The sequence below is a fragment of the Manacus vitellinus genome, unplaced genomic scaffold (genome assembly GCF_001715985.3).
Source record: "Manacus vitellinus isolate BGI_N305 unplaced genomic scaffold, ASM171598v3 scaffold_16_pilon, whole genome shotgun sequence".
Classification (NCBI taxonomy): Eukaryota; Metazoa; Chordata; class Aves; order Passeriformes; family Pipridae; genus Manacus; species Manacus vitellinus.
This window is the reverse complement of record NW_021939189.1, coordinates 13,911,384-13,939,132: the sequence shown is the minus strand read 5'-3', so window position 1 is coordinate 13,939,132 and position 27,749 is coordinate 13,911,384. Positions and strand designations below refer to the sequence as shown.

Genomic DNA, 27,749 nt, shown 5'->3' with positions numbered 1-27,749 from the left:
TTTTAAAACCTTTTTCCTAAGACAATACTTCAGTCATATTTTATTCTTAAAAGAAAAACTGTGAAGGACACTGTCAGTGATAAAAGAGGATCCCTATCTCAGACATTCAGAAAGTGGTGCCCAGATGAGCCCCAGAACCTGAAACCTTCAAGACATCTTTATTTACAAAGTAAATAACAAAACGACTGAAAATATAACAGGAGTAAGACTCATTTCATACACTGTTACACATCATGCAACACAACCTACCAAATGCACAGGATTCTTAATGCTCCTCCTCATGTTATCATTGCATATTCCCCCACAAAATGCAGGAACTGGAGAACTGGGTGCTTGGCTTACACAGAAAGGAATATTTTCCCCTCTATCATCAAAATTCCTTCAAAGAATACTTGACGTCATGTTCTTTTCATACACCCTCTCAGTTTCCCAGACTGCATTTGCCACCAATTACCACAGCATCCAAGTTCTATTTCTACACCACTAGACAAATCTACCTGGAAAATGCTCCAAGTCATCCTTCACAACACCAAAGCCACTGAAAACAGAACATTTCGTATACAGGGGGAAATGTACTGAGGCATATGCAAGCCTTTTAAATAGAATTGGTGTTTTCTGTACTTTAATGCAATTCATAATCAAAATTAATTGTGTCAGGCATTTCATTCTTTGCCATTACAGAATTTACACCTGTTCAAGTTGTAGCCCAAGCCTTCATCTACAGTGGACCAATGCAAAGAGGTCTTACCTTGGCCACCACCCCTGATGCCAGTTATTCAGAATCTGAGTTATGGATTATCAGCTCAAGTAGCAGTTTTGTTTGGGATTAGAAACCCAGGGCTGATTCCCACATATAACTCACCCACACTAAATGAATACAAAATAACCATGAACACATGTAGTTTTGATTTAACAAACAACTTCTGCACTTCACAAAAGCAAATTAAGGAAAATCAGAAGAGCTCTAAGGACAGTGATTTAAATTACACTGAGTTATTTCAGAGCATTCTTCATATTTAAGCTGTACTTCAAATAAAATTGCATTCCTGATACCAATCTTTGCTTTTGCATCTGTATTGTTAACCTACATAATAAACAGCATAAAGTTCTACTACTGGGAGAGAGCTGTAATCAATCATAGATGAAAACTTTAGAAGCTTCCAATAGCTTCTGGAAAGCTACTGGAAGCTTCTAGTCATACAATCAAAGCCATAAAAATGTATTTAATAAATATGATAGTGCAAATTGACAATATATGTTTACTGTTTAAAGAAGAACAGGGTTGAGAGCCTTAAAAAGTCTATCTGCAATAACAATACAGGATAGTGTTTTTTTGAAAGTCACCTGTGTGACTGAGTAACAAAGAGAAAACACCTTTGGCTGGCACCTGAACTCATCGCTCACGGCAAAAGCAACACAAGGTGCTGGTGGGGGTTTATATGAATTTCTATCAGAGCCCCTTTTCAAATCTATGTTTGAAAGACTCAGTAATATATACTGCCAAATTTCAGTCTTCCTTTCTGAGAAAGGAAGGAAATCTCAGTTCACAGCAATTTTGAAGACTAATCTAGTGAAGCTCTCTGGATGGAAGCTGGATTGATACAGGCTCCAAGCAGAAACAGGAACTAATCAGTCATGCCAAAAGTTACTCTCCCTCTTGGGAAGAGCTATTCCATGGTGAATATTCTGGCTGGTGATGTCATTTCTTGGACCACAGGCGGGCTTCCAAAGCTCTTTGGAGCATTTCTACCTACTGTTCCCTGCAGGGCAAGTTTAACAGAAAGGTTGGAAGGAGACACTCCATGCTGAGTGCACATCCCCATTTCTGCCCTCGTGGCTGCTCAGCAAACATGCCAATGGATTAGCACACATCTGAGTGCACAGCTGGAGTGTTTAGCAAATAACTCGCAAGAAGTCTGCAAAATAGGAGTTACTGGACAAATTTATTTTCTGGTCTAAACCCCATTCTGAAGGGACTGCAGACAGCTCAGGGCACTTTTCTGTTTACAGAAAGCAAACTGATTTTGAACATGATTAGATGCCATACCTGTAAACTCAAAACCATCTTGTTTGTTCCAACCTCTTACATAGCTATTACAAAAGCAAGCTTTAACCTTCCCAAAGGAAGACAAAACTTCTCTTTCTGTACTGTTATAGCCCAAATAAAGTGTAATTGGGGTTAATTGTTCCCTCACAGCGTTTTGTAATGTTTTCAGTGTTCATTTTGCACAGGCCTCTCCCTGGATTTCAGTCTGACTGCATGTGCGTGATCAGAAAGACCAAGTCAGATATGTCTACAAAGAAAAGCAACAACTATTGTCTCTTAATAATACCTGTCATGAAATCCAGCTGAAAGACTACTACTAATTAGTGCTGCAATTTAACTGAGTAGTGAAGGCACTCTCAGCATTGAATGCTCTAACTGAGTAGTAAAGGCAAACTCAACACTGTACTTTAGTAGTTTTTCAGGTATTTCATTGGATTAGAGTGATGTTCTCCTGGTATTCCAAAAAAAATTAAGTCCACCAATTACAAAACTCTACAGCTGCAACACTTCTTCTTCCTACCTCTTCTGGGTAAGATGCCCCAAGCATCCAACTGATTTGGGCTTGATCAGGATTTTCCATGCTAACATAGCCAAACCAATTAGAAACCTGAGACTATTTACAAAATCATAAATACCTGTATACAGAACACCTGAAAATTCTTGCAGAATGTATTATTCTATTCCATTTTGTCCAGAAGACCAAATGGAAAAAAACCCCAACCAAATCACCCAGAGAAACACATTCCTTACTGGGCATGTTTATCCAAACCATAAGAGAAGGCCTGACACAGTGAGTCTATGCCCCATTTTACAAATAAAGTGGCAATTCACCTCCTAAAACTTAATGTCTTTCAATGACCATCAAAGTTCTGTCATTTTGGTTAAAGTTAATTACAGAACTCACCTAAGAATAAGACAAAAACTTCCCCAGTTCACTGTCCCTACCTTTTTCATTGCACTGGTTCCAGGTCCTCTGTAGGATTCATCTTCTCCTTTTTACTTCCACTTCAAAAATATAAAACTATTGCCCTTAGTAATTATTTTCTGAAGTCACACCTGGATTTTGTCTGTAAGTAAAACTGTACTCCTGACCCTAACTGAATTTATGGGATTTTGGGGTTTGTTTTTAAATAAGCACAACATCCTGTTTTCACTTCAGGGTAAAATTTGAAGAATGGAGACACTGTAACTACAGGGCACACAATTTTCCTATGCATTTACTGAGTCCACAGAATAACCTCTCCCTGTACAGTTTACTACTCCACAGCATTTCATTTGCTCAAGTCCACTAAATGAGAGATCATTTGTTTATCCTGCCTTATCCCTGAGCCCTCTCCTACACAAGTCCCTGGGAACAGACCAAAATCTAAGGCTTATAACCAAGCTGCCAGATCAATAAGCACATATTTGCATTTTAGCAATTTACAATATAGCTCAATTATTGCCTTTAAACTTAAGACATTAAAATTCCAGTAAAATGAATGGTTGACTTCACAGTTTGACATGGCTACAGACCAAAGGATTAAATTTAATGAATGCTGCTTTCAATTTCTTGAGTTTTATAGTTTGGCTGACTTTAAATAACAAATATTAATTGTTTAATGCTCAGGAATACTGAGTTCCCTTGCAAGCTAAATTTGGTGACGGTCTTATGAATCAGACAACAGTCATCCAAATGACTAATGTGTAAATGAAGGACAGTGAATCTACTGCTGAAACCCACTTTGTTTTGGACTATCTGCCTCTCCAAACTAATCTGAGAATTCTAAAGACAAACAAGGCAGGAAAAAATCACCAGAAGTGGGGGAAGTGGGGAGAGAAAGCAAGACACCGGCAGTGAGAGGCAGACAGACAGACCAGAGAGACTGACTGCACCAGGAACACTGTGCTGAGTCACTGACTCAAGATTAGACAAGAGGCTCTGGGAACCAGCCATGCCAAGGTGTCCTAGGGAATTTAAAAGCTTAGGGATTATGTGATCACGTAGGTTTCCGGAAATAAACAACCTGGGGGTTTGGTGGTGTTGGGGTTTTTTAAAGAGTATTTTAGCCACTGAATCCACGTATTTGTCAGTGGCTCCCAGAGGAAAGACAACAGAGCCAAAACCTGTCTGGGTCTACTGAACACACAGGTCAGGAAAAACGTTGCAAAAATGAAGGTAAGGTAAAAATAAATCCAAGGAAGAGTAATCTTCCTTTCTGCCTGGAGGATCACTTGCACTGTATTCACTGATCTTAACTGAACACAAAGAACATCACATTGTCACAGGTATAACTTCATTTAAATCACTGACAATCTCATAGCAAACTATTAGTGGGAACAATATTGCTTCCAAGCAATGCCCAAAATGATTTTCCAAAACATGGAGCAGATGGATAATGATGGGACACTCCCCACACTCCTTACACCATTTCATCCATTCCTATCAGTTGCCTACCATGATCCAAAAGCTATGAGACCAAGCTGAGCCCTGGTTCATGGGACAGGAAGCAAACACCTCTCCATCTCCCCTCCACAGGCTCCATCTCCCCTCCACAGGCTCCATCTCCCCTCCATCACAGGCTCCATCTCCCCTCCACAGGCTCCATCCATCTCCCCTCCACAGGCTCCATCTCCCCTCCACAGGCTCCATCTCCCCTCCACAGGCTCCATCTCCCCTCCACAGGCTCCATCTCCCCTCCACAGGCTCCATCTCCCTGCCTGCTGAAAACAGGCAGTGCTTCAACCTCATCTGCCTTGATTGTGCAAGAAACTTGTACAATACTTATTAAAAAGAGCACTGAGAGCAGTTTGCTGGTGGAGATCACCCAACTGCACCAGCAACAAGGAGCTTTCTAGCTCCACTTTCCAGCTTTAATTCAGATCCCCTTCCACTGTTAGCAAGTGTTAACACTCTACTACAATATCCTAAAGGCAGAAATGCAGCTTTGTATGTTATTTGTTCAGTTGCTACATGGGGGTAAAAAAAAGCAGGTATCACTACCTCAAATTTCCCATGTTACTGGGAAAAGTCAAGAGAGCTTTCAGAAGTATCCTCCAAGTGTCACCGTAAGTTATGTAACAAAGCTCTAAAAATATTATCTTTTCACATATCAAGTTGAAATACATGAAAACTATGTGTGCAGAAATGGAATATGAGAACAATGGAAAACGTGGTTTATCTATTCTTGAAATTTATTTATTTTGAACATCATTTATTTTTAAATAATCGCCATTTTCTCCAGCTCTAAATCCATTTCCAGGAAGTTAACTTACTGAATGACAAATCTGATTTTAGACAGCTAAACCCAATAGCCAATTACACCTCTAAACTCCTGTGAGATAAATATCAACATAATATGTAATGGGACAATTCCCTGGCCACTTGGAAAACTAATTTGTGACTGATTCCAATGCTAATTTTAATATGATAGGTAGTGGCAATAAAAACAAAAAGCACAACCAAAAGATCCACTTCTCCAATACAGCTGACATAAAAAATTCATATGATGGAAACCAGATTTTTCTAGCTCTTATCTGAGATAAAAACCAGGAAAGAAAATAAAACAAGTATAGCCAACAGACTAACAATAAATGCTTAAAGGCAATACTTGAAAACCTAACTAAAGCATTCAGAACTTAAAAAATCAGAACTTGCTTGAGAAGTGCTACTCATAAATCAGATTACAAAGTATGCTGCATTTGCAAGTGTCCTGTGCACTGAATAAGGAATATTTAATTTGGGCTTTGATTCCACAGTGAATCATCTGCTAATTTATAGAATACCTCAGGAAAAGCAAATAACAAGCAGCAGAACCACCAAACAACCTCCCTCCTCTGCAAAAAGTATCAATGGAGTTAAAAAGGATACAAATACAACAGACTTGTTAGCACTTACTGCATTTCTGTGTCTCTTGTTGTGCTTTGCTATATTACAGCTTCCTTTCTTGTTATGTACCTGAGATTAAGAGGTATAAAATACTATTTCAAAACCTGCGATCTCCTTACTACTTTTTGACTGTTTTGCAAATTAAAAGTACTATTTGGGGGAGGGGGGAGTAGTTTGGGTATATTGTATTTCAGGTTCTAATCCATGGATGAGTATTTTACATACAGGAGAGGGAATAACCTGTTGCTACAAAACCATCTAAATCGAGCAGTGGTATCTTGATCAGTTCAACTCTGCCTTCAAGTACTGAGATACAAAGCAGAGTTACATAAATGAACAGAAGGACAAACTGCATCCTCAGTACTGGAACTAGAGTCTATGTTATATCAGGTCAGAATGTGCACTCACAGCTTTTAGTGCAATGTACATGCTGGAAGTTATTTGAAACACCCACAGTTGGGATTTTGGAAGAAAAATACCTCAGCTAATTTATGCTAATTTTTTAACAGTTAAAACTATTACATGTGTATATAAAAAAAAAAAGGTTATCCAGCAAGGAAATGTCTTATGAAAAATATTTCAGATATGCTTGATTTGGAGACAGCAATCTAAGCAGATCAAGAACTAACTTGCTCCTTTTATTGCAAAGACGTGTTACAACAAAGTCAAAACAATGAATGAAAACCTTGCAGAGCATTTTTCCTCATAAAAGCAATCATGAGCCCCACCACAATAACAACTATGGGAGAAAAATGCTTCATTACAATGCAATGCTTATTCCCAAAAGGTGATCATACCAATTTGTTGCCACGTGATGAGCATAATTTAAACTCCCAACTATAGCAGGAAAGCTCAGAAGTTCTGATATCGTCTCACAACGGGACGACAAAATCCTCAAGTTCTGTAGGGCAATGTATTATTGTGCACCAAATGTGGTACTTGAGTCAAGTACCTCAGAATTTGCTTCAAAGAGCTCAGTAGACCAAGACTTTCAAAAAGCAGGTTTACCTTTCTCTGCAACACACCCCCAGAGCCAGCTGCCCTTCCAATGCAAGGGATTACAAACACTTGCAAACATCCCTCCAGCTCTACATCACTGAGATAAGGGAGAGACTTGCACACATCAACCAGAGACAGGCACTGAAAACCCACCACTGCTGCACATATGGAAGCAGAAACAGGGTTGGAGACTAAGAAGAAAAACAAGCACCACAAGAGACACAAACTTGTACATGGACTTGAGTACAATCATTCAAGACTTAGGAGACCATGGGCACTAATAGAACTCCCTGACTTGCTAACTACCATTCCTGAATTACTCCTATGAACAACAAACCTTTCCTACTTTCCCCCCCCCAATATATATATCTTAAAATTATTAATTTCTCTAACAAAACATTTGGCTTATTGAAGACATCATGCACACAGAAGTCACTAATGTCTCAATATGTACCTTTTCACAAATTTAAGATCATCACAGCCAATTCAAACACAAATACTCACTGGTCTTGCAGTGGTAGAACAGAATTTAACATTTGAAAATAACATCATGAAAAGACAAGGCTCCTATCTAAGGGTTTCTAGCCTGAATTCAGCATCACTTCAAAACACTATTGAAGTAAGAATAGTTTAGCTTTTAATAACTATTATCAGAGACTCTTAAAATAAAATAAATTGCTATCAGATATGAGAGAAGGTTCTTTTCCAAATTAATTACTGATCAAAAGTTTAAAATACACAACAAACACCCCCCCCAAACACAGGAATATATGTCTAGTTTTCACAGCGAAAAGAAGTTACCAATATGTTTTCCCCACTTTCCCAAAAAACTGTACCCATACCCATACATTCTTCAAAAATTCCATGAATAAATCAAAAAGAGTGGGTGAACAAAGACATAGTAAAGTTAGCAAAAAAATGTTTTAAATAATCCTAACTAAACATTACTGCAGAGCTGCAAAGCCAGTTCTCCATGAAATTGGTAATAAAAGAGCAGATAAAATTTGGTGCAAATAAACACAAAGTAAACATGTTAAAAAATAACTCAGTGTCATAACAATGTAACTACTGTACAATGTAAAAGAAAATCTTATTTTTCTACACACTTTTTAAAACAGTATCACAGTATCAACAGTAAGCACAACTTAGTATGGAGTAAGAAAGGAACAGAAAATGAATGTATCATTGTGTCAGGCAGAAATTTATGGTACACCCTCATCTTGACAAGTGCACACAGCCATAACCAGCCTAAAGCTGCAGTTATACAGAAGAAGCAGAAAGATTCAGAGAATGAAGAAGCAGAAGATTCCAGAACTAGCCCCAGGTTAGGAGAAGTCATTATACAAGCAAATACCAATAGATTACAATTCTTCAGTTTGGCTGAGAACCACACAGAAGTAGCATGTAAAACACAGATGTTTGTGGGGGAAAAAATAAAAATTACCAAGTACATCAGTAAAAACCAATCGTTACTATTCAGAACACAGGAATACGGTGGAAATCAGTTAAATCACTGGTCAGCACACTCAGGACAAAAACACCAATATTTTTGGCACAAACTGCTTGCAATTCTTGCCAAAACTGTAATCAAAGTCAGAAAAATTCACAAGTCACAGAGAGCAAGTCCACCAATAGTTGTAAGAACCACGTCCAAAGGTTGGCTCTGCCCAGGAAATCTAAGCCCCCAAGAGCTGGGCTTTTGCCAGCAGAGTACACAGCAAAGGTGGCAAAATATTTGCCCTATATTTACACTCTTCCCTAAAGCATCATTGCTGGCCACAATTGAACCATCTGTACTGACCTGAACAGACCTTCAGCAGGAGTTGGGAAAGAAAGATGTGCTTTAGCCAGTGTTCCACCATCTTCTTCCATTAGCTTTATGTACTAAACTATCTCCAAATTCCAACTCTATTCAACTGAAAACTGCTTATGTTTCTGTGCCTTTGGAAATTCCAGACAATTCTGAACCAACAATTTAAATTCTTAAATAATTTTGTCACTATGTTTTGACCTTTAAAGAAAAACTCCAGTAGTAGGCTGCGCACGGATTTAAAAAAAAAATAAAAAAAAATCACACACAATATAAAAAGAATAAGTGATACCTCTTGAGATTTCAACTTTTCTATGTCTGTGGAGAGGTCTGAGCTTTTTCCATGGAGACTGCCATTTTCCTGTAAACAGACAAGTAGTAGGAACAATTAGGACAAGAATAATATTCTACATTGAAATCATGGGGGAAAGCACTGGATTAGGAAGTCAAACATGTAAGACAAGTAGAACTTCTTTAAACTCCACGTTAATCACCACAAGGAATAACCTAAGAATGTTAAAGGCTGTGTATCCTTTGCTCTGCCTCCTGAGAAACTGCTCTGTATTCTTACAATACAGACCCACACACTCATTTTAGCTCTTCCTCAGAGACATCTGCTCTGGCAGCCCATGTAGGAGTACTCAGAAGTTCTCGTTATTCAAAATTCTGAATCAGTAAAATGTGCCTCATTAGTTGAAAGAAAACCAAAAATGAAAGACCATACATCATACCGAAAAATTTATGCATGTAAGTTTGATTTAGATTGGTAAATGAAGTCCAGTGCTTTTCCAGTGAATTCAATGCAGAAGGAAATTCCTGTGTTCTCCTTTTTTTGCAGATCACAGCCATGGGCCAAGTTAATTTGTACCTCTTAATCTTTATCAATTCTATCTACAGAGAATGTATATTTTTAGTGTTCACTTTTCTGGGGAGAACACAGGAACAGAGTTTTCCTGGAAAAAAGGAATTGACTTTTCTTCAAAAAGTAAACTGTTGTCATTTAAATGACATTCCAGACTACTATTCTTTATTGCCTCATATAAAAAAAAAAGGCTAACACACAAGGCTCACTGACTTTACATTATTGGAACGTTAGCTGGTTGATCCTCTAACACAAAACAGTTGTGATTAATATACCCACACAGCCAGTGAATTACAAGCTCAAATTCCAGTTGGATCAGCTTAACTCATGATTGATTAAAATTAATCAGCAACGTCATAAATGACTGTCAAAACACCAAACATGTACAAGGAGAATATGAGTTACTTAAAGCTGCATAATATGACTCCATTTCAAATGTAGAAGAGGCATTTGAAGGCTGAGCTTTATGCCTCAAATTATGCAGGATGTTTAAAAGAATGCCTAATTTCCATGTTGCACAGAAATATTTCTTCAACCCATAAAGTACTTCTACATTTCTATTATAATTCCTTTACTAATGAACAACAGAAAAATTAGGATTTGTGATAAATCTTTTTATCTATTGCTGTCTTCCAAAGTCAGGCAGTATCCAGTGAGCTGAACAAGATTTTGCAGTCTACCCATTTTATTCCACAGCATGAGAGAGCTACAAAGGTGCAAATGCTAACACAGCTCTGGCTCCAAGGTACTGAAATCAGAACATCAGGTCTGCTGAGTATTTCTCGTTCAGGTACTGAGCTTGTTGGCTTTTTAGGGAGTAGATATTCATAAAAAGAATATTGAGTAGATGAAAGGGTTACTAGGGGGAAAGCTTGCTTTTGACCACTGAGTTGGGGTTTAAAAGGGTAATGTTATTTTAGGATATTAGATACTATCAAAAACCTTCAGCTCAATAAGCAGGATGGATGAAGTGGGAATGATAACAGGAGGAAGGTATTTAAAAGAGAAGCCTCTCCTCAACATCATGACACAGCACATATAGCTGGGTAATGTTAACAGAGAGCCAAGTGCTCCCTACACTTTGCCAATAAATCTTCTCCTGAGGAACAAGACCTTCTACTTCATTTTCATGATCATCATTCATTCAAGTGCACAGTTAAATATAGTTTATTTTCATGAATTCTTAACCTATATATTTTTTAGCTTTAGAAATCTGAATCACTATTGCAGCTCAAAGTCATTAAAAGTCTCTAGAAGATGCTAACCTGTGTATTTAAAGGAGTTCAACCTTCAAAAACTTTACCAAATCATCTGCCAATTTACACTGTACATTCCCATAAACTTTTACTACGAGTTATTATGTGGGTATCTTACCCTTGAAGATTCGTATGAAGGACTTGGCTGACCACTTGTTCCCCAGGATGTGGCACCTGTTCGCTCATCCATACCTAGGAATGAAAAGAAAAATACAGACCTATAAGAAGTGATAGCCAAAACAATGTTCTCTGATGCAACCTGAAAGAACATTCATCTGCTTCCACGCACTTAAAGCAAATTCATCTGCTTCCACATACTTAAAGCAGTATTTCTAAAAACAAAATTTAAGATGAACAGTTTCCTTGTTAATTAAGCTGGCTACAGAGGAACCTGCTCATTTGGACACCTGCAGCTGCTGAAAACAGGAGCATAAAAAGCCAAGATTTGCCAATCTGCAGTGTGTGCCCTACCCAATCCATAAGAAATTAGCATGAGGAACAAAACAAGTGCAAGGATGCGAACACGGGGGCTGTTTGCACAGCCCGATTTCTCCTGCATCTTAAGCACGGAATGTTGCAGCACATACTGTCAAATGTATACTTGTTATCTACTCTCTGCTCTTGTGTCTTGCTTAAGTATTGTAAAATGTGCAAAATTATTTCCCCTCCTTGGCCTTCACATGACACACAAGATATTTTAGCACAAGGGGGGGGGAAAAAAGGCAAGACAGACTGGTTATGTTTCAATGGCTTAAAAAACCCACAGAGGCTCATGGTGTCTGCCCTGCTAAAACAGTAATGTTTTTTACACTCTGTAACGGTTCTTTTAGAATCAGTTCCTTTTATGCAAATCCAGGTTACAGATCACAAGAGAAAGGGGAAGGAAAAAATAGGGAGATCTTTAAGCACGGTATCAGAATACATATCCCACGTATCATTCCATTTCCAGCCAAATTTAAATGGTCAAACCGTCTTTAAACCACATTCCCAAACAACTCATTGCAAAAGCACCTGAATTCCTACAGCAAATTCCTTCATACAGGATAAAGCTACTATTGTAGCAAGTAGGTTCCTGATTAGCTGTATTACACGATTTTTTTGTAACGTGTGGAACTTCCATCCTGAACTGCACACTTCCACGCACTCTGGCCTCCAAAACACAACTCATTGCTTCTCTGTCACATGAACTTTTCTCACAGCTCTGATAAACAACATAAATTCTTTATGTGATATATACTATAAAATATTTATGAAGCTTTATAATGTCATAATTTATAAATAAGAACTAAGTGTCACGATTTATAAATAAGAGCAGAGCACAAGTTACTCCACACGATCATCTCTAAACCCTAACTTTATATTGCAACTATAAAATTTTCATTAATATTTCTCTGACTGACCATACTACAAAGTAGAATTTAAGTTAATACTTCAAATAACTACCTATGGACTACTAGTATTCTAATCATTATTTCCTTAAGAAATGTGCTTTATGAAGCTATAAAATACTGCTTTGACAAGGACAGCCTGCAGAAGGGAAGGTCAAATTGAAAGTACAGTATAATCAGCCAAATAAAAAAATATAGACACCTTTTGTGTACTGCAGGAAAGATCCTCAAGGTTGAAAACATCCTTTGAAAATGCAAAACCACCACTATATTGAGCCAGCACTTTGGGGAAGTTTGCTGCATTTTGCAGCTGACAGCACTGTTGTTGTTTCATTGTAACTGGTCCAGGAGCTGAGTAAAGAGTCGTGGCTGGCACTGACAAAGGCAAAAGTAATCTTTTGGCACAATTGACTCTTTTCTGCCAGAAACAACAGCTCTAATAATCCAGTGATTATCATAACAAGTCTTCCATTGCTTTAGTTTAAAAAGAGACATATGGTGGGGGGGGAGGAAAAATATCTTACTGCAAGACCAAGTCCTTGGGAAAGTTTAAGACACAGTACATGATATCAAGCCATTTTAGGAAATATGTCAGGAGATAATGGTTATGCATAGAGTGTTGAGAGGCATGACCCCTGATCAGTAAAACATGCTACTCATTTAAAAATTTGAGTCAGTGGGACATAAGGACTTATGTTAAGGTTCTGCTATATCAGCACATGTACAGCTAAAAATTCTTGTATTTTAATTCTACCATTTGAATTATGCAAATAATTTAAAGAAACTGCCTTCAAACAAAATGTAAGAGTTTAAGATGGGAAGGAAAACTGATTTCTAAATAGTTCCTGTAATTTTTTCTTCTAAAAAACTCTAGTACTGTTAGCTAGAGTAGTCAGGAGTATCAAAACTCCTTTTTGCTGTTAGGTGTCTTTTTCCTCCTTTTCATGCAGCATTTTTTCTTCTTACAAGACCCAAACACCAAAAAATACCCTTTAAAAAAAATTTGCACACAAGGAACGAACTTTCACAGTTTGGATGTTCTGTGAAGGCTACAAGAAAAAAAAAAATCATATACTGCACACAGAGCACCAGCAGTCTTACTTACTGCTGCTAAACATCTGGATTTGACTTGGAATGACACCCCTGCTGCCCTTGGTCTCCATCAACATAAGACACCAAACAAGTGCAGACCCAGGTAGGCAGCAACACAAGCAGGAAATCAGATATGTGTCTATGATGGTACTCAAGGAATCTGTTCTGGTTTGGACACTAATGTGTCCTTCCACAGATGACAGGTAAAAACCAACCAAATATTGCAAGAGACAATTTCTAGCAGGCTGGGCACAAACAAACAACATGTACTTCAATGCAACTAAAGGTAACTCTACTGAATGAGCCAGGACCATAAGATACACCTTTTGAATGGAAAGCTCCTGAAGTGGGGAATACTCAGCAAGAAAGAACACAGGAGTCATCTATGGGAATAAACTCAATATAGTCTCAGAGCAGAAGTGTCATGAAAAGAGTTCCAGCATTTTCCTAGGAAATGCAAAGGAGAATGGAAGAACTAGGGGAATCATCACCTTTGTATAACACCTTCCACAGGGAAATGTGGGCACCAATTCCAGTACCCACTGGATAAGGGGCACAGGAAAGCTGTGACCGTTAGAAAATGTGCTACCCAGGGAAGGGCTGCAGTATCTCAGTCTCTATAGGTAGTGTAAAAAAGCAGAACATTGAACAACTGTGTTGTTCTAAAGGTCCAATAGCACAGACACGTGCACTCAGGCAGACAGGAGTACAACGAGGTTCTACCCACACTTCCTTTTTTTAGTAGGCATTGAAGATGGAAAGTAATGGAAATGACTCACAATTTCATAGTTCTCAATCAAAATGGACTGTTCCTACAGCAGAGACTCAGTAGCTGAATGAGGGGGTGATTCAGTCAGCCTGATGCTGCTGGAGCACCTTGAGCCACCAGGCTGGGGCTGGGCTGGCTCCCACGGCACCTCCAGGCACTCAGAGCGCTGTCCCAGTGGGGACCAGCAGGACATGGCCCTGCCCTTGGCCAGCCCCAGACAGAGCACAGCCCAAACCCTCCAAAGCCAGGCCGTGGCCAGGCTGCAGGAAAGGTTGAGTGTTCCTCACTCACCTCAGGAAGATGGGTCAAGTCACAAGGACACTTTCTGGCTTTGTGCACTGAATTCTAAAAAGGTTTTGCTTAGTTGTCACTTTTATGATACTGCTGTGAGCATTTCAAGCTATTCTAGAAGAAAAGTTGAAGAAACTTGTTGCCTCATTACTTTGACATATGTATTCATTCTGAAGAAACAGGTCAAAACATTCATCTAATAAAAAAAAATTGGATCTCACAATCAAACTGAAATGAAAGTTACTCTTGCTGGCATAAGACAAAGAAGACTATATTTAAAACTTATTTCAAGAGACACAGGCTCTAATGTTCGTGTAAACACGATAATATACTTTATAGGGTTACCATCTGCTATGATGTTGATCATATAAATGATTTGACAAAAAAAATCACATTGTGGATTGTTATACTAGGTACTCAAGGTATGAGTTTCTGTCTTTTATAGTTTTTTTATCCAATTTTGTTTCAGAGTAATGATATTCCTTCAGATAAGATTCAACCGCTGAAATCAATTACAAAAAACCTACAGCACAAACCATAACAGTGCTGATTGTGTTTTGCATCTTAGACACAAACAAATCAATCTACCATTAAGTCATATATTGCAAGGGTCTATTGTGAAGTATGATGCCAATTATTACCTAAAATTATATTTTAGATCTAGACTTTCTAGTAAGGGGGTACAAAGAGTAGAATTATTTGATGGAAAAACACTGTACTCAAATATTTTAACTTTCAATAGGCTAAGACTAGTTCTCAGCCTCTTCTTGTTGCTTCCAATAGAAAATATTTCTCTTTTTAAAATAGACTCTATTTTTAATAACATAATAAAACCACTTATATTCTAACAAAGAACTCAAAATCCACAAGTCAGATAAATAAGTAAAGACAAGATACAGTACCATACATTTATTACTCAGGGAGGGGGTGGAAACATGGATGACGGGGGACCAGAATGACACTCAAACCAAAAGCAGCTTTGACAATAGATGTAATGTGGTGGGTTTAAAATATACAAAGCTAAGGGCATTAATCAAATTGAGAAGAGAAATGAAACACAGGCAACCTATCAATAGTGTAACCACTTCAGTGCCATTGGCATAAATTCAGATGCGACATTATAATTAGGTAACAGACAAACCACTTTCATTTCAAACTATATAAACAGAGGACTTTCCCTCCATCCACCCCCAAAGGAAAAACAAGGGGAAGTACAAGCACGGGGGGGGGAAGAAATTTCAGATCTCCATCCATACTCTTTCTTGGAATGTACCGATGGCCTTACAGCACATGGATACCGAGTCACCCCCGTCATTCCAGATAAAAGATGAAAGTTCCTCCCCAGTAACAGACCTACTTATTAGAGGCACCAGTGGGAGTAGCAGAGTATCCCTTTCTGTACCTTTTGCTCCAGAGAAGATGGGTGGAAGACCTAAGGATATGTCACACAAACACCATCTTGAGTCAGGGTTGTCTGGCACAAACCCTGGACCCCACAATTCCTTCAGGAACCTGCCCAAGCCAGTTTTATTAAGTTGCATGATGCTGCTCACCCTCCTCACTGTACTGAGCCGGGGGCTCACAGATCAATTAATCCATCGTGTGGTCTAAAAGTGAGATTCCTCCTGGGCTTAACTGTTAGTTTCCATCTCTTCCCCACCTGTCCAGTCAGGTTCCTAACCATGGCAGTGGGGGTTATTAACTTCCAGCCTCTACTGGCAGGGATTTAGGAGCACAGGGAAGCGCTGCAGGGACTGAAGCCTCTTGAGGAGACATCGGTTACCTCGACTGGTGCCCGTAAAACACTTGCTTCCATCTGAATATCAATCTTTGCAAAGATCAGTTTAGAAAATCTGTTTGAAATATCAACAGTGATTATCAATAGGAGTAAATAAATTAATTTTCATTTTTGAAACACTGTTTATCCTGGAGAATTCCAGAGCATGATTATCTGACATAGCAAAGAATAAACATCTGCTATGCCAGTTATTGTGGAAATTATTTTAAGAATTGTCAGAATATGCATTATACCAAGTTCACTTCTATCTACAGAATAGGCAATCACAATTAAAACTTCAGTAGAACAATATTAGTCAAATGGGAGGAATGTACAACAAGTATACAATTTCCCTGGGCAATAACCAAAACTGAGACCAAGATTAAGATTGAGAGATGTTAAAAATTAATTGTAACCTAAAATATCAGCAAATTGAATACTCCCTGTATGGAAAGTTGTTTAAAACCTATACTTTCATACAGAAAATTATTTGCAAGAACAGTATTTTCTCAGGTCAGAATAAAACTTTGGGGTGTACACTTGAAGAACTTTTTCTAATGCAACAAAAGACTTACATTATAAAAATACAGAAGAACATGGAAAAAAATTATGTTGGTTCAGGAAAACTAATGAAAAGCTTGAATTTGTTTTAAAAGTGTCTATTAGCATCAAAAGCCAGTACCAACAATACAGTTCCTGCATAACTATCAAGTATTTTTTAGATTTGTTTCAACTCATTACCTAAATACAATTTGCTATTAAAAAAAAGGCAATTACTACTTTTAACTTGATTTCACAAACAGTCCTATTCATTTCTTGCAATAAGACCTATGTACTCCCTAAGAACAAAATTAATTCCTGTAATAGCAGCACTGTTACAGAAATGTCAGAAATTACCTGCTTCTCCTTCCTCATACTCTCTGCTTCCGAGACTCTAAATCATGTCACCAAACACCCCAAGTGACCTGGCATGACCTGGACACTTTAAATACAATACAACCCATTCAAAATAAAATTGGAACTGCCACTCCCAACACAAACTGTACTAAACCAGAAAACTTCACACTGCTACACCCATCTTGCCAGAAAAAGTCCATCGTGTACAGTTCAAGGAGGAGAGCATTATTTACAATACTGTCTGTAATACGCTGTATGCAATGCATTTGTTATTTGTCTATGGTTATTCAGACAATTCAACCCTAAGTTAATGAAGAAAACTATAAAAATTAGCATTTAAACTATTAAAAAAAGGGAATTTCCTTAGAAATCCACAGAGGTGCTCAGAGCACTTTACAGTAAAGCTGTTCTTCGCCCCAAAGAAAGAGTATTTCCCTACATTAATACAAGTTTTAATCTTATTCTTTGATCCAATTTAAGGCTAAAATTCTAAAAGAAAAATTAAAATGTGAATCTCCCTAAATTTTCCTGTGTATAAATAATGTTGACATGTGTGCACACACAGAGTATATTTTGAAGCCTCCCTGGTTACAAATGTGAATAAAGCAAACCAGCTTAGAGATCAAGCCTTTAGCAGGGATACAACTCAGAGCTTTTATTCAGAAGCCAACACACACCCACAGTTAAACTGCTATTAAATTGCATCATGCTGCTTATTCCCCTCTCTGTGTTGAACCATGAAGTATCAGACTGAACAGCTCTAACAAGCAAGTCTCAGCCCTGTGGTACTGCCTATCATAACAATCCATTCTACTGGCAAATTTTCCTGTGGTTACTTCAGTTATGACTCAACAGCTTTATATAACCACACACTTTAAAATATATATATATATATATATTTATATACACCAAATCAAGGGCAGTGTCACAAGACTGCACACACTGGGCCAAAAATAATCAAATACAGCCTCACGGGCAACACTGTTACCAACTGTATTACAACAGCACAGGAAACTGCCAGTTCAGGCACCAGAACACAATAAATCTGAGTTCCACAGTATATAACTGAGGTGCTAACCCTCATGAGCAAAGAAAACGTTGCAAGTGTGATAGCTTTCCTCACGACGTGTCTAAAAACGTTAAGAAAAAGTACTTTCAGTCATTTACTGTATCACAAGGCAAATTTTGACCCTGTTGAAAACAAACTCCAAGATCAACCTGATGTCAGAATCCTTTCACGGATATGATGATTGTCATGCATCTTTATGCAATTAAAATAATCAAACTGCAACAAATTAAAAGTACTTTGTTGATATTTAGAAGATCATTAATGAACACCCAAATCTCTTAAGGAAGAAGAGACCATCTGACATACCAAGCAGAGAGGGGACAAAAAAAAAGACAAAGAAAAAATTTGTGAGAAATATCATCTATTTTGGATTTCCAACTTCATGAAGGTGCATCAGTGGAGAAATCAAGCATCAAACAAAAACCTTGCAACTTAGTGAACCAGAATTTTGAGCCTAAAGTATAATGGCAAGTATAGTATAAAGTACAGCCAAGTAAATGTAATTCCACATTTACAATTCTATGACTGGGAACAGTCACTGATCACAGAAGTCTGAGTGTGAGTCTGAATTTCAGAAGATCTACACCAAGCCATTTCCTAAAAGTATGTGGAAGAAAACCTATACTTTGCTAAGGTACATAGTGTCTCTGTATCTGATTTTTAGCTACCCTACAATACTGAAATCTTAAGGAACATCTTACCAGCAGCACCTCACACTAAAACAACAATACACACAACAGTCTAAAACATCTTACACTTTTCATAAAACAGAGCATGTAGAATACAAAGACCAAAAGGTTTTCAAGTTTGCCTCTAGACAGGCATATCTTTAAAAAGATTTCTTATGATTCCTTATTCTACAGAGCACATCTAAGTCAGCTGCAGGAATCAACTCTCAGCACTGAGCAAACAGAAGTTACACATCAGGGTTGTGTGAACTTCAGTTTTTCATGAGAGAATTCAGGCTCTTTCAATACAGCTGGGGAAAAGTGTCTGTTACATGAACATGTCAGCATTAAACATCCTCTTTGAATTCTAAAAACAAAGTTTATCTGTTCAGTATTTAAACAGGGAAGAATGCTTAATGGATAAATGCAGGCACTGCACATCTGTTCACCTAAGCCAGAGCTGTGGTAGGCTAGCCCTAAGTTACACGTGAAAAAAACAATAGAATAAATATAGCAAATGTTGACTTAGGTAATTATTACAAGCTGTCTCACTTATTTCTCTCCTCTTTTGCCAAAAATCATGAAGAAACCCTCCATACTGTTTCATTTGCAATCGGGAAAGAAGCTTTTGCAAGGTTAGGGCTTCACCATTTGCCCTGCAGCACAATGAAGTGCCTACCAGTTTGTCCAAGGGAAAGACAGCACCTCTTCCTTTAGTAAAAAAGCTGAGTAGGGCAAATGTGTTTTCTTCTATTATTTTAGGCATGGAGAAAAAAAATGTTTAAAGTAAACTACTACAAAATTTCTAGAAGCATCTCTACCTGCATTTATATAGCTGAGAATTTGAGCTGATGGAAGTTAACACTAGGCTGCAGAATCAAGGACTACTTTTTTCCAGTATGCATTTTGTACCATCAAGTGCTTCCCCCTCCATAAGCTGGCTGGAATGTAATAAGGCTCTTGCCAGATGTTCTGCTTTTGCAGAGGTCCAAAACCAACAGTTCTCAATAATTCCATTACTTCCAAAAGTCATAGCCAGAATCCAGTCTGAACAAATGGAGATCTAGCACAGCCCGTGCTGCCAGCAGGGCCCTGAGACATCTTAAAAAAACCTCCAAACAAACAAAAAAAACCCAATAAACCTTTCTTCCCTCAACGCTGAGACATTTCTTCCAACCACTTAATTGACAGAGATTTTATTGGTATTGTTAAACTTCATTCCCAAAGTAAAAAAAAAAAAAAAAATGTTCTCTGACAAAGGAGAGAAATCTGTCTTTAAATTTCCCAGATATCATTACATCTGCCCAAATATTTGCTGAACCGAGCTCCTTGCTGCCTGGGCTGTTAGCTGCCTCCTGAAGCAGGCAGGCAGGCTTTGTGTTGACAGCTCCCTTAGTGTGAGTGGCAGCAAATGATGGTGTGCCCACAATGCTGGAAAGCTGATATGATACAGCTCAGTCTCCTCCATCAGCAAACCAGGTGGAAGGACGACTGCTGCCTGATGTTAATGGGCCTTGTGCTAATCCACAGCAGCGCTGCAGCCACAGACACCTCAGGGAGCCTGGTTCGCCTTCTAGCCCCAAAAACACTTGTTTCTCTTCATTAGGTGTTTCCACTCTTTCCCTTCATTTATAGGAGAGTCTGTTCCTCCCCTTGACCTGAGATGTGTCACCACAGCTCACTGAAGTACAAAGCTGCACAAAACCCGTTTTCACTGGTTCCTGCCTCCATCACCAAAAGGGATCACCTGACCTACTGATTTCTGCACTTCAGAACCATCCACATTTTAACTATCTTCTGGTAGTATATCCATGTTGTATTGTCCGATGTTATTCAGCTTATAAATGTGGAAAGACTACCTTTCAACAACGAAATTACACCAGTAGAGGATCAGTAACACAGAAGTAACAACTTCAGAGTAATCAATACTCCCCGTTCAGCACTGTGATATTTAAATGCTAAAGAGTAATTACAATAGTTCAACATTGCTAGTTTAGCAAAAACATGCAACTATTCTGAAAATAACTTGAAGTAGTATCACAGTAACTAAAACCAAAAAACTTAGTTTTCTATTGCAGAAAATAACTACTAAATCTGACAGGGTCTGGCTATGGTGGAAGTGAGTCGAGAAACATCTCCATTTGCTAGTGAAGATGTTGATATTTCTCTAACTTTACTTCTTAACCAAGGACATTTTTTTCCTGTTTGAAGATTTCATTGATCTTCCTTCTATTTCTTCTGCTAGCTTTTCATTTAATAGTCCATAGCCTGGTCCAACCGCATAACACTTCTCCTTGGCTTAAACCCTAAATATCACACTTTTTATAGAAATCTGAGTTTTCAATGCTTTTCTTGTAACAAGTGTTACATGAGTTAAAACACTCTTAATAAAATCCACTTAAAAACCACGCACACTTCAGAAGCAGAACTTTGACAAAATAGTTAGAACTGGAATTTATAGTTAAGTAACCCCATTTTAAATTGCCTTCAAACTATAACAGCCTTACAGCTGGAACTGACATACCTGTTGCTGTTAAAAGTGCATTCATGCCATTTTTTTTTAAATGAGGACAAGTTGCACTTTGAATACAAAATAAATTTGCTGTTGCTGCTTCTCCAAGTTTGCTGTTACAGCAGTTCTGTAGGTTATAGCTAGAAAATGCTGAAAGCCAATAAAATACAGTAGACGGTCTTTCTGTGGTGAAAAGCACCCTTACCTAGTAATTATCCTTCTTACAGTAATAATACAGCATTAAAGACTTTAAAACATTTACTTAAGTAGTCAGAAAGCAAATAGCAATCAATAACTAATTATTTTTGTTTAATTCCTCCTTCCAGGATGTTTTAAAAGTCCTTCTACAAAAGCGCCAAATAACTTCATTCCTATAAAAATTACTCCTTAATTTTAAGAACCAATTTCCAGGGATACTTAATCAGAACACTGAAGCTAATGATTGTACATTAAAATTAAGACAAGTACTGAAAGTTTAATATTACAGTGAGCAAGACAAAGAAGTGGATGGATACTAAAACCCTTCAAGTGCCCGGCACCGCAGAGCAGCAGTCACTGCCAGCACAGCATCCAACCTGCAGAGCTCCAGCGGCACGAAATCTCCTCCTGCGATGTCTTCACCCAGGCCAGCAACATTTACCAGCTCCTCACAAGGGATTCTGCTGCAGGAACCGCTGCCAAACAACATGAGTCAAGGTTTCTGTATGCAAACACAGCCCATCTTCCTAACGACTGAGGGCTGGCTGCCCCCCAAAGGAGGCCATCCCGCTTCCCGGAACACTTCACTGGCCCCGCTGCTCCTCTGCCCTCAGAGCAGCACCAGCGTGTGGTAGGGACCTGCAGGAAACCTGCTCACAGAGAAACTTGTAGAAAACAGAACCACACAAAAAAAAAAAGAAAAAGCCTTGTTGGTTTCTGGCCAGATGAGCTCACAGAAGTATTTCACTACCAGGCCAAACACCACCAGTGTTGGCAGAGAGGAAAGGGAGAGCACGAGAATCAGACAAGGCCAAAGTCAGGGTTGTGTGAAGGGCCAGGGAAGCCAGCCCAGCACTTCTCAAGCATTGAGACTGGCTGTATTTAAAAAACCCAATGATTTCTTCAGGGGGAAAAAATAAGAAAAGAAAAAACCCAACCATCACTGTGTGCTGATGCATAAAATCCTGCAGTCTACTTTGGGACTACTGGTTTTATTGAACTATTGGTACTAAGCCAGTGTGTGAGAAAAATAACCAAATAATATTTGAATTACATCAAACACCAATTAGCTCATAAAGATCTTTAAAATACTGAATCTGCTCAGTGTTGGGGTAGAAACAGGTTACCAGGAAGTATAACACTGCCAGAACTCTCACACACATACTTTACTGTTCACTTACTAGAATTTTAGCCAGAAGTTAGAAGAAGAGTAAATTACTTCAGAGTAAATGGCAACAAAATGCAAGCATTTTCCTTCCCTCTCGTTCTTCCGTGATTAAAAAGACAAAGAGTAAGAATCTTTATTTAAAAATTTCAAAGTACATTTTGAAATTTAGCCAAAACAAGTCTTGGGTTCCATGTGCCAAATAAGTCACTTCTATAAATTACTACATCCCATTTTTTCTTTTGTATTTTAGACCCTTGAGCACTGCCAAAACAAGCCAATTTAAACAGATTGCCCCTCTGGGTGGTGACTTTAAGTTTAAATTTTGTTGGTCTTAAATCCTGCAATCAGTTCTCTATATTGCTGCTTTTAGCTCTGGCAACAGCTTTCAGACTTTGCTTCACTTTGCACTTTACTTGTTCATACTCCAACACTCCAATACAATGAAATTTGTGTAAGTGCCCAGATTTGCTCAACCACTCAAAATAAAAATGTTACCATTTATAAGGTTATCAAATAATTTTAACACAAGACAGACTCTTCGCATTCTTGTGAAATACATAAAATAACAACGAGAACAGTTTTTGCCTTTTTGAAAAAGGAAACCATGACTTGGTATTTGGGGAAAAATTTCTTATATTCCAACCACAAACAATGTTATTACCCTTCAATATATTATCATTTAAGTGTTTTGCAGAGCACACTTTGTGAAGGTGTAATAAGGCATCAAATGTCTCTTTATATCCCAGTTTATAAGTGAAGAATTACTGACACAGGTTCAGAGGAAAAACATCAACCCTCCCTCCCAGATGCAAGGAGGTATTCTGAAGATCTGAAGATTCACAAGTGTAATTGAGCAATTCAGAATATACATCACATCCAGCTCCACAACATATGCTCACAGGAACTCAAAATGCAGAACTTACTCCTTCAGACAAGGCTGCCCCACATACTTTTAAGAAAATTAAGAAATACTTGTAAACCAAAGTGAATTTGTAACTAAACACTCATCACCTGAATTCTGTGCCCATTCCACAGACACACGTGACACTTCCCTGACAGCCAAATCCACACGAGTACTGCATTTCCACAAATTATATGAAGGCCCAGTGAATTAAACAAATACATATTAAGGCACCTGGCAGGAATCACGTGAAACAAATGTACAAAGTCAAGTACAAGAGCTCCAGTAGCAATTCTGTTCTACTCCATTGCACATACCTTAACATGTAAAGCTTATATTTAAAAGGTCACACAAGGGACACAAACATGTGCATCACTCAGGTGTATATGTGCAATTTGGCCTTTAAAAAAAACCTGTGTAAACTACCAATTACAATATCAACTTTGCTTCAAGGAATATAAATTTTTGTTAGGATTTTATTTATTGCTTTTTTTAAAGAAGAGCCAAGCAAAGAAATCTGAGGCCACTTCTTTTTACATTTTCAAGTTTACTGTTGAATTTTTAAACATCAGAGCATAACTTGCTCTGAGTAAGATATATATTCTTAACTAATTAGCAGGAAACTCTAACATTGTGTACACTTCAGCCCCTAAGATCTCTTTAGTCTAGTTTTAGTTTTCCTAGAGGACTCAGAGTGATCATTATCTTAATGTTGAATCTATTAAGAGAGAAACAAGAGAAAAAAACTAAAAAAAAAAAAATATCCTATGAAATATTACACTAAAAAGAAGACAAAATAACAGAGTAAAACAAGCATGGAGAAACAATCAATACCTGCTTTTATGAAAAAAGGTTCAAAGTGAACAAAAACTTCACAAGTGGTAGAACCTCTTAAGACCTGTGAAGACTCTAAGTCATCCAAGGACTAATAAGGTTTTCAAGAAGTCTTCATACCTAATACACCCCATGCCTGCAGAATATAAATTCTTAACTCCATCACTGTAAAACCAGAGTTTAGTCATTTACAAAAGATTGTAAAAATACAGATGAAGCTAAGCCCTCTCACCTTATTTTCTATTATGAATGAAGTACATTTGAAGTCAAAATTCTATACTTGCTGTACTTGACTAAATCCAGAGTAATGCCATCTATAATACCAGTTACAGAGAAATAATAGAGGAATCTGCAGTGGTGCCTGTATTGATCTAGTGTTATCCTGAACACTTATTGAGTGCCAGTTACATCTCCTTCACACCCACATCACTCCTTCTAACACAAAGTCTACAAGATTTCTTTAAATCACAATATATAAAAAATACAGCAGAAACTATAAAAATCATAGAAGGGAACATCAGTATTTTAAACAGGTCTATCAGACTTGATATTTGGCCTAAGAAAAATACTGACTACAACTACAACAGTGTCGCTATCATGTGTATGCCATCTTCTACACAGGAAAATCCACTCAATGCCATTTTTAAAACAGCTTCAAAATTAGAGGAAAAAAACTGCAGCAACCTTAAGGGTGTTAAGCTTCCAGAGCACAGCCTGTTCAGAGCAGGGCTGATTAGCTCAATCACAGCACCTTGCTCACAGCAGCTGAGAGCCCCAAACTGAATCTAAATCACACCAAGCAACTAAAAGCTCAGGCGAAAAAAGTACTTCATGCTCAAAGCATCGAGGATACGAAAATAAAAAGAATGGATAACCTACACAAGTTTGTGAGTTAACTAAAATCCTATGACATGTTCTAAAAAAGTATAGAAAGTCTCAAAATCAACTTCATGAACACTCTTAAATTATGGAATCCTGTCTGAACTTAGTGATTGCAAACGTGGTTACAGCACCAAAAATGTTATGAGGGGTGGAAGGCACTGCTACTGATGAGAGATAAGGGGAAATACGAGCCAACTGCTCTAGCAAGGTTTTGATTATCTTTTACTTTGTCCCTTGATGTTGTCAGACTCACTGGAATGGAAAAATTGCAGGATTTATTTTGTTTACTTTTCAAATGCAATCAAAGTAATTCAAGGCCACCAACAGCCTAAAGAGGGAGAATGAAGCACCTGTAGAGGTCAGCATTCCAGAAGCGTGTCAGTAAAAATGAAGCAAAATGTCAAATTCTCTGTTCAGGAGGAACATGATACTGTGTGTGTTGAATAATGATAATTTAATGCATCTATACACATGCATGTATCCTCTGTCCTTTAGACAAGTAGCATGGGAATAATTTTGCTCTGATGAATATAATGTGGAAGAAGATGAAAATAAAATTCCTGAACTGGTTCATCACAGCGGTAATACTTGAATAAAACCAGTTTCCTTTGGCAGAAAAGAGGCACCACTGTGATTAACTGTTTCATGAATTTAATATAAAGAATTTCTACAGAGAATTAAATAGGATAATTAATACATAGATGGCACAGGAAACTTTTAAATTTACATTAAAAGATTTCCAAAGGAAATCAAATTGTAAGATTCCTTCCTGGACTTGAGTTTTGCTCATATCATACAATGAATATGCTATAGCAAAGGGTATTTCTAGGAGACTGAGAAATATGTGCTCCAACAGTTCAAAAATTTAAAATACTGTACAACAATTAAAATATCTTCTACTAGATCATGAAAATGCATTAGAAATAAAAGCATACTTGTTCTATTATTATGCTATGAGGTGAAAAGGATCCTAAGAATTCTGAACACTGCATCTTTTCTCTGAGTGTGTGCCAAGATATCAGGTTTAATCAAAACTTTCTGTTGATTTCAGGAGGAAACTGGCACAGAAAACACTTGCTACACAAAATCTCTGATTTGTTTGGTTTGGTTACGTGTAGTTCTTCTATGTTGACCCAGGCATTTCAGATGGGGTTGCTCCTTGCAACTTGGAGAAGCAGCTTAAGTTATGAAACTAAAAAGGGAAGGTCTTTTTCATAAAAAAGTTAGTTCCAAAAACAAATGAAAAAAAAAACCAAACAAAAAAAACCCCTAACAACAAACTAATGAGCCTGCAGCAATAAAACTAATGCCCAGCCCATCAAAAAACTTGGATTTGGAATTCAAAGGACCTTTCAAAAAACAGTCAGTTGACATCAATGCAGGAAAAAGTTACCATATCTGTCTATTTATCAAGTAGGACACAGAAACCATATTTTTGCTCTGAAATGGGTCAATATGAACTGAGTGGATTTGAATAAAATTGTGTTTCACTTTGGAGTGAAACTGTTTTTTAAATACTTTAACCTCATTCTCCTGTTTCTTTACCACTGTATTTGGTCTTTAGGACACGCTACAGATGATTATTTATTTTCTGATTGCCAATCCTTCCCTTTGGGAAATAGTTTTTGTCCAAGGTTCTCCAAGTTTCCATCCTCCTCAATACACATGCAGTTGCAGTATTTGGCTCTGGCTGGGAGCTGCACAAACAATGCAGCCTCCAGACAATCACTCACACAAGGGCTGGCAGCAATGGCCAACACTTGGATCTGACAAGGCACACTCTTGGCTCTTTGCAACTTTTTGCATTAAAAACAAGGAATCCATCTCCTAATCCAGAATACTCATGTTATCCAACTATGCAGACAAAGCAAGCCAAAAGGTCTTCGAATAACAGGACCTTTGAGAAATCCTATGAGCAGAACTCCCTGCATCAAGGAGCTCTGCACTCCTCACCCTGTTTAAGCAGCCTGAGAGTGAAGGAATTACTTGAGTGTGTGACCAGAATATTAAATATCTCACACTGTCCAGGTTCACAGTGGGGCTATCAAATAACAGAGCAACTACTTCAGAGAAAAACTTTTTTGCTGACTCCTGACCACCAGTAGTACAATAAGAGCAGCATCCCCAGTCCATGCCTGGTTACACTCTACTCTGAATTGCTACCACAGCTTGGAGAAAACACTGCTAAAGCTGCAAACATGGTCCTTCACTGGCACTGCCAGAACCACTGGATGCAGTGACAGAGATTGTCTCCCTACAGCTTCACCTAATTTTAGGAAGCACTCAAGCACCCAGCCATTTCTGAAAGCGTTAAGTGGATCAGCATGTATCAAAAAACTCACTTGAAATCCTATCTCATAAAGGATGTCTAAGTCTCCGAACAAAAAATACTTGCAGTCATTGTGCTACAAACATTGCAAACCTCAGACAGAAGGTGCAATTTCCTTGTCAATAGATTTCC

The 27,749-nt window shown here is 38.0% G+C and overlaps 1 protein-coding gene across 10 annotated transcripts in view; it reads right to left on the bottom strand.

Moving 5' to 3' along the window:
• Positions 1 to 27,749, bottom strand: part of TCF12 (transcription factor 12) — a 163,431-nt gene that overhangs the window by 108,965 nt on the left and 26,717 nt on the right. For all 10 annotated transcript variants that reach the window (XM_018069793.2, XM_029958706.1, XM_029958709.1 and 7 more), the window contains 2 exons: positions 10,961 to 11,034; positions 9,017 to 9,085 (listed from right to left, as the gene is read on the bottom strand). In XM_018069793.2, the coding sequence (XP_017925282.1) occupies positions 9,017 to 9,085; positions 10,961 to 11,034 (143 nt within the window). The remainder of the gene's footprint in view (positions 1 to 9,016; positions 9,086 to 10,960; positions 11,035 to 27,749) is intronic.